An 8550-nucleotide genomic window follows, 5' to 3' on the forward strand; every position below is an offset into this window, starting at 1 on the left:
ATTTTTAATTCAGATTTGTCATACAAAATACCATTTTTACGAATTAGTTTCTAGAATTTTGGTATTATACGGTTTTGGTACCGAAAAACCGGTACCGTACCTATATAATCGGTATGGTATTCGGTTTTCACCTTGGGTTAGTTTCGGTATCGGTATTAGTCGGTTTCGGTACGGTTCCGTACAGAAAACCATCCCTAATCTAGAGTTTAATTTATGTTTATATTAAATATTAATATTTATAATTTATAAAAGTCTAATCTAATATTTGTTAATAAGTCATTAGGTTTTGAAATAATTTTTTTGTAGACAATATTTCATATGTCGAACTTTTTTTAATTAATTAAATGATTGCAAATTTTAAAGAATTCTCTCAAGTTGATGGCTAAAAATATATATAGATTAAGTATTCAAGGCTAAAAAAGTGTAAATTATTGATGTAAAATAAAAAAATATAAATTAATAAGACTTTTTCTACAAATTAATATAAATATCAATATAATAATATATTTGAATAATGATTATCGGGATTTTTAATTTGTAGTTTATCTAAATAATGACATCATCAAAAGTCAATTTGATGAAATTAAGTGATTTAATTGGTTAATAAGTAATTAGTTCACTGTCTTAGATTATTATTATTATTATTATTATTATTATTATTATTATAAGATGGTGTTAGGTGCACGTGATTAGTATAGCATTCCCCGAGTTGTTGTCTCAAAATTACAAGTTACCTTTTTCGAAATTACAACTTTATTGGATTATCTATAATATAACTAAAAGAGGGGGTTGAGGGTACACTTGACATCCCTAATCCACCATTTGAGTCTAATCCTCCCTTCTTATTAATCCTCTAATTTTTTTAGTATAAATCTAAATTAACTTGCACTTTTTGGTTTTCCATAACCAATTTACACTTTAACCCCAATTTAAAACAATTAATTTACACTTTAACCCAATTTAAATTAATTAATGTACATTTTTTAATTTTCCATCACCAATTTACACTTTAAGCCAATTTAAAAATAATTAATTATACTTTTATATAATTTACACTTTTAAAATATAAGAAACTGTAAATTTTTTATTTAACTAAACTTGGAAAAAAAAGGGTAAATTGGAATCAATATTTATATGGAGTTAACTTTCATATGTTTCTTCTTTGGACGGATAATTTTTGGAGTATTTTGAACGGAGTTGTAGCTATTCAGCTAGCAAATTTTCAAGTTGATTTCAGTATATCTGTTTAATATATTTGAATTCTAATTTTTTGTTTTGATTAATATATTTTGAGACTACCCATCCATTGGACGGGCCTGAACACTAGTTGTTAATAATATACGAGTATATTTCGAAATCACAACTTGAGATTGATATATTATATGTAACAGGCCAATTGCTTTTGCATTTCGTATTACCACTTAATTGATAAACAGAAATATGGCATCCACAATCACAACGCTTAAACACTTACAAATCCCACTAGAAGAGGTTGTAAAGGCCACCAACAACTTTGATGAAGACAATGTCATCGGAGGTGGTGATTTCGGGAAGGTTTATAGAGGACAACACTCGGTGTCCGGGGAAATGGTGAACATTGATGCTCGTAGATTAGATCCAAAGCATAGAGGCGCGGAGGTGTTTGAATTCTGGATAGAGATAACATCATTTAGGAGGCATCTTGTAACTTAGTCTTGAGCCATTAGCAATCATATGACAAAAAATTGATTTACGTAGTAAAATACAGAGATTAACCCCATTAAGACTTATTAACAGCCGTTTGGCACTGAAGGACCATTATTGCAATCGTTAACGGGCGTTAGGATCATTTTTAACAGACGTTAGGACCATTTTTGCAAAAAAAAAAAAATAAACTAATTTAGTTTTCGAACCGGTTTGGGCCTAAATCGGTCCCAACCTGACCGTAATTAGTTTTGAATGAGTCGGTCTTTCATTCCTAATTCCGGTTCCAAACTGGTTCAGGTTCTAGGTCAGAACCGATCCGAGTCAACGCTCCCTGAACCGGTTCATATTGGGTTGGGTCCGGTTCGGATCGGAAATCGAGAAATGCCCACTTCTAGTATGAATAAGCAAATGTTTTCGACCGTTTTTATTTATTTTTATGTATTTTCTTTTTTGAATGAATTTTATATATGTACTACGTACTCGTTTACAAATCTTTTATTATACTAAAACACAGTTGTTCTAATAACTTATCGACCAATCACATCTCTCGATTTTTTAAAGTTGACTTTCGTTTCCAATTTTGACTTTAATTTACACTTTTTTGTTTTCCATCACAAAATTACACTTTTTACCCAATAATTTTAATAGAATAAAAAAAATAATATTAGCTAATATATATCCGATAGAATAATAACTAATATTTATATAATAGAATAATAACCGATATATATCCAATAGAATAATAACTAATATATATCCAATTATATGTTCTATCAAATCGTTTAATTTCATCAAATTGACTCTCGCTTATGTTATCAATAAAATTAATTAGAAATAAAAAATCCTAATAAGCATTATCTAAATATACTATTATATTAGTATTTATATTAATTTTTATAAAAGTCTCATTAATTTACATTTTTTTTGTTTTCCATCAATAATTTACACTTTTTAGCCCTGAATGCTTAATTTATATTTATTTTTAGCCATCAACTTAAGAGTACTTTTTAAAATTTATATTAAAAAAAATTCAACACATGAGATATTGTCTACAAAAATTATTTCAAAACCTAATGATTTATTAACCAATCAAATCACTCAATTTTATCAAATTGACTCGCGTTTATGTATTGTTTTCCATCAACAATTTACATTTCTTAGCCATGCGTACTTAATTTATTTTTATTTTTAGACATCAATATTTATCATAGGGTAGGTGATTGAGAATAAACTTATTCGTGTTAAGGACTCGTATCATGATCAAATAAGTATGCTTAAATGTCAAGTACATGATCACAATTATGTTTATATTTTAATTCTTAATTATTTTTCATAATAATATCATATGATGAGTTCAACTGGTTTTAAAAAACTTTATAATAGAGAATTTATTATACAATGTGACTTATGGAATGACTACAAGAAGCAATTCCATCAATATGTCTCAGCTAATAATGATAGTGACGAACCTGTGATTATTGTACTACAACTTGCAAAGTATAACACTTGGAACCGTATATCTTCAAATTATAAGCTTTTATGACTTAAATGTATGAAGATTTAATATTAATAATATCGTAAACGTCGTGTCCAGTGTTGGACATGGGTTTAAAATCTAGTTTTCAAACTAAATAATACTAATGGGGTTAGGTGCACGTGATTAGTATAGCATTCCCCGAGTTGTTGTCTCAAAATTACAAGTAACCTTTTTTCGAAATTACAACTTTATTGGATTATTGTTAATAATATATATCATTTCGAAATTACAACTTGAGATTGATACGAGTATATTAGATGTAACAGGCCAATTGCTTTTGCATTTCTTATTACCACTTAATTGATAAACAGAAATATGGCATCCACAATAATCACAACGCTTAAACACTTACAAATCCCACTAGAAGAGGTTGTAAAGGCCACCAACAACTTTGATGAAGACAATGTCATCGGAGGTGGTGATTTCGGGAAGGTTTATAGAGGACAACTCTCGGTGTCCGGGGAGATGGTGAACATTGCTGCTCGCAGACTAGATCCAAAGCATAGAGGGGGAGGTGTTGAGTTCTGGACAGAGATTTCTGTTCTTTCTAGCCTCAAGCATGAGAATATATTGTCTCTGATTGGGTTTTGTGATGAGAATGGTGAAAAGATCATTATAAACAAGGATGAGGCCACCAAGGGAAGTCTCTCCATGTATCTTAGTGACCCAACAACCCTCACATGGATTCAGAGACTGAATATATGTGTTGGCGTTGCGCGTGCATTGAGATACATCCATAACGGTGAGGGGCGGGGTTATAGTGTCATACACCGTAACATCAACAGCTCCACAATCCTATTAGACGATAACTGGGAGGCCAAGTTATCAGGTTTCGAATATTCCATCAAACAATCGGTAACACGCATGGACCTGGTTGTCCTTTCAGAAGCTATTGGCACAACCGGGTATATGGACCCATCAATTGTAAAGACGGGAGGTGTAAGTCAAAAGTCAGACATTTTCTCGTTTGGAGTAGTTTTATGTGAAATATTGTGCGGGAGGAAAGCATTTATTCCAGATGTGGGTGTGGACGATAGATTGTTAGCTCCATTGTTCGTATCTCACTATGACAAGAGATCACTGAATGATATAATGCTTCCAGATCATATGACCGAGGCATCACTCATCGGGTTCTCCAACGCAGCTTATTCTTGCTTGAAGGAGGACAGGGCACAACGTCCGAAAATGAACGATATTGTCATTGAGCTTCAGAAAGCATTGGAATTTCAACAGCAACTTGAATATATGGTAAGACCTCTAAAAACAGAGTTAAGTTCGCGTTTTACTATGAATAATATGTTTTTAATTTTATTTTGAAGTTTTTAGAAATGAAAAGGGTCTATTATTTATAACGAAAGGGGGGACACTATATATACCCTTAACACACTAAAATATATCCAATTTAGATTATGTAATATATATCCAAGCTAATTCTAGTACCCGTACGATATATTAGGGGTGTTCAAAACCGAATATCCGAAATTTCGGATATCCGAAAATTCGGATAGTGGATTTGGCTATCCGAAATCCGAGAAACTTCGAATTCGGATACCGGATTATCTGAATATCAGAAATATAGTAGCGGCCACAAATTCTTAATCAACCTCTTCACATTCATCATCAACAAATATCTTCCTTTTCTATAAATCAAACGGCTAGGACTACAACAGAAAGAAAAATACAATATAAAAGAACAATAATAGTAGTAATAATAAAGCAAATTGACTATATAAATATTAGTATACCGAAATAAAACAAGATTAGTAAAATGTGAAAATAATAATAATAATATGAATTTCTCATATCAATAATAATAAAAAATTAATAAAAAGATTTTATTCAATTTCAGTAACAAGTTTAAAAGGTGAAAAATCAAATAATTAATATTTGAAGCTTCTTCTGGTTTTGACACTTCGAAAGATTGACATGCTTAATTAAATAAATAAGATTAAAACTATTCTTACTAGTGCACTTTAGCGAATCCCCAATTCTGCATGGTGGTTGCCTGTTTGGGTAGTAGATAGCAAGACAACGATGATGATAACATGACAGATACAAGCTGTTTCTTTTGTTTTGATGGGCCCAAGATATAAGCATACTACTATATTATATCATAGTAACTTGGCCCAAGCCCAATTCAAGTGTATGTATTTGTAAGTTTTCGGATATTCGGATATCAAATATCCGAAATTTTTTAAAACTTCACCCGAAATCCGAATCCGAAAATTCGGATATCCGATTTTCAGATGTCCAAATATCCGGATAACCGACTGAATGTTAAAAAGAAAAAAACATGTATGGGTGAGGTTCATGTATAATTGCATAAATAATTATTTTATTTTATATTATATTAAGTTAGTAATACAATTTCTAAAACCACAAAAACTACAATAAGTAGCCGTAAACAATAAGCACACTTAGTAAACCATCAAATCATCATCAATAGAAAATAATTGATAATACACTCACGATTTACGATTTATCTTTTTGGTAATTATTATGAAATCTTTTTTTCTCTTAATTCAATTTAATTCAATTAGACATAAGTTACTACAGAGCATAGTTGTTAGACTCTTACGAGTCACGAGTCGAATCGATTTGGACCGAAAACGAAGCGACTCGTTGTGTGACTCATTTTTCTCCTGACTCTTACGAGTCGCGGTATGAATTTGAAACGAGTCACTACGAGTCGCAAATTTATCACTGTTGTGGTTTGATAATATGGTTATATATTATATATCATATTTATGGTTACATTATTTTGTAAGTTATATATGTATTTTTTATTCTTTTAGTACGAATTTGGAGATAAACTGTAAGTTTATGACTTAAAAGTATCGAGTATGTAATATTTTGGTAATGTATTAAAGTAATCCACTTAGAATTTGTTTATAAATACGTCACATATATATAATTATACAAAATGTCCGGACTCTTACGAGTCGAGTCACGTTTCGAGTCACGAGTCAGAAATCAGGTTTTCGAGTCGAGTCAAAAGTTACGAGTCGACAACTATGCTACAGAGTATTAAAGAATTGGTTGGGGTATATTTGTAAATCTATACAAATAGTGTTAATGCGTTTTGTCACATCTATGTGTGGTGTTACTTCTTCAAAACAACGTTTACCAGCCATTAAAAGTTTAAAACGCAAATAATTGGTTTTTTAACTTTCATTCGCCAAACATTATTAAAAGATTATTTGCGTTACTAAATCACAAAAATCTAATAATCATTTTTAGAAAGCAATCTCAAACACCCTCTTAATCTTTCTCTGTTTTTTACAATTATATCAAATAAAACAAATGTGGATGAATACGATATAAAGACATAGTTATAACAGCTGATAATTAGCTTACAAAAATGATACATTAAATACATTTAAGTGAGAACGCATTTAGTAATAAAAATAGTATTTCTTTAGCTAATATTATTATGTCGGTGAATTTTGCTATTTGACCGCCCCCAAAATCAAATTCCCAACACTATTTTGTATGATGTATGAAAAAAATTGAGATATACACCATTTTATTTTTCTAAAGTGAGAGGAGGTTGGTTTTAGTTCCACTGAAAATAAAAAATAACCTTGTACGTACCTTGCAAGAAATAAAAATTGGACTTTTGATGTCAGTCTCAAAATACAGTTGCGTTAACTATATTTCATCCAATTTTTGTTTATTTCATATAATAATAATAAAAATAATTTATTTTGCTGATGTTAATAAATGGACTTGATGTAGAGGTCAAAATGAGCTGGTTCAGGTATGTTTGGTGTGTTATGTAGTACTGGATAAAAACGTGGCAGGTTTAGTTGTATCACACGATACATGGATCAAAAAGATAAATAGAACCATTTCATTTCAGTTTTATTAGCCTTTTTCACCCCCTTTTTGACTTTTTTATAAATATTACAGAGAAAGAACTTGGGACCGTTGAAGATTCCATTCCGTACAATAATGTTGGCCACCAAAAACTTTTCTGGGGCATACTATATAGGTTGTAACAACTACTGTACGGCATACTTTATGGATATAGAAATACCAAGTGATATGTCTCGTCGCAACAGAGTACTTACAAAACGCTACCTCCCTGGAGAAGATGGCGTCGGAGAAGAACTGTTCTTTACGGATATGAAAGTGCTTAACATATGCAACCATCCGAACATAGCCAAATTACATGGATTTTGTGTTGAAGGTTCTGAAAGGATCCTTATCCTGAAGAATTATAATTACGGCCTTGATTCTTATTTGTCCAATGACTTCTTGAGGTCTAAATTTACTTGGGGGAAACGTTTAAAAGTTTGCCTCGATGTTGCAAATGCATTAAATTACATTCATAACGATATGAAGGATCAAATGACGATTATAAACATGTGTATAGCGAGCGACAACATCGTGGTCGACAATAGGGAGGCAAAGATTGGTAACTTTTGTGAGGCGGTAATCCTGCCTCCGAATCAAGACGAAACTTTTCATATGTATTGTGTTGGCAATCCTTATTACATGGATCCAGAATATAAGCACAGTGGTAAGTTGAAAAAAGAATCAGATGTATATTGTTTTGGAGTAGTTTTATTTGAAGTTCTATGTGGGAGGTTAGCCAATGACCCGATATACCTTAAGAAGGGTGAGCAAGGGCTGGCGATTATGGGACGGCGATGCTTCCAAGAGGGGACATTACTAATAGAAATGATAGATCCAACATTAAAAGAGGAAGGTGTTGAAAACAACTCCACTATAAAAAGAGGAGTCAACAAAGATTCCGTGGAGAAATTTATAAAAATTGCACACCAGTGCATAGCAAAAACCCAAAACCAACGCCCAACAATGAAAGTGGTCGTCAAGGAGCTTGAAGAAGCCTTGTTCTTACAGGTAACACTATAGTTAATTACTTTATTATCATTAAGTTAAGATATTGATAATTCATAATTTGTATTCTAAATCGGGATAATTGCATATATCCTCAAATACAACATTTAAATTTCAAATATCCCCAACCAAATTTTTAAATAACAAATACACCTATTCTTAATTTTTAACAAAAGATAGTGACCGCGCGTTGCGGCGGTGAGATGGTGTGGGGGATAGGTCAAGTCATAAAGTATGATAGCCAAATGCCTTAGCCGTACAAGCTTCGCCCTCAGATTTAAAAATTCTTCGAAAGTATATCGAATGACATCTTTAATGAAAGAACATGAAACTTTAGAACACTCATACAATTTTTATAATTTATCGATATACGGTTTTTGAGATAAAATATTTTGAATGAATTAGAGTTATAAAATGATTTATGAAATAGAGAGAAAAAATGAGGATTGAGATTTGAGAAG

The 8550-nt window shown here is 31.3% G+C and overlaps 1 protein-coding gene across 1 annotated transcript; it reads left to right on the plus strand.

Annotated features, from left to right (window-relative positions):
* The first annotated feature begins 3538 nt into the window (after window positions 1-3538).
* On the plus strand, window positions 3539-8104 carry LOC122583744 (putative serine/threonine-protein kinase receptor). Its single transcript, XM_043756120.1, has 2 exons — window positions 3539-4471; window positions 7136-8104. Exons 1-2 carry the CDS (start codon window positions 3539-3541, stop codon window positions 8102-8104), a joined length of 1902 nt encoding a protein of 633 aa, XP_043612055.1.
* The last annotated feature ends 446 nt before the right edge of the window (window positions 8105-8550 follow it).

This window comes from Erigeron canadensis, chromosome 9 (genome assembly GCF_010389155.1).
Source record: "Erigeron canadensis isolate Cc75 chromosome 9, C_canadensis_v1, whole genome shotgun sequence".
In the NCBI taxonomy this organism is placed as follows: Eukaryota; Viridiplantae; Streptophyta; class Magnoliopsida; order Asterales; family Asteraceae; genus Erigeron; species Erigeron canadensis.

What these genes read in the sequence shown, in the direction of transcription:
- LOC122583744 (XM_043756120.1), top strand. Translation starts at nt 3,539, where the DNA reads ATGGCATCCACAATAATCACAACGCTTAAACACTTACAAATCCCACTA. An exon ending in AACAGCAACTTGAATATATG is followed by an intron (nt 4,472 to 7,135) that starts GTAAGACCTCTA and finishes TAAATATTACAG; the next exon opens with AGAAAGAACTTGGGACCGTT.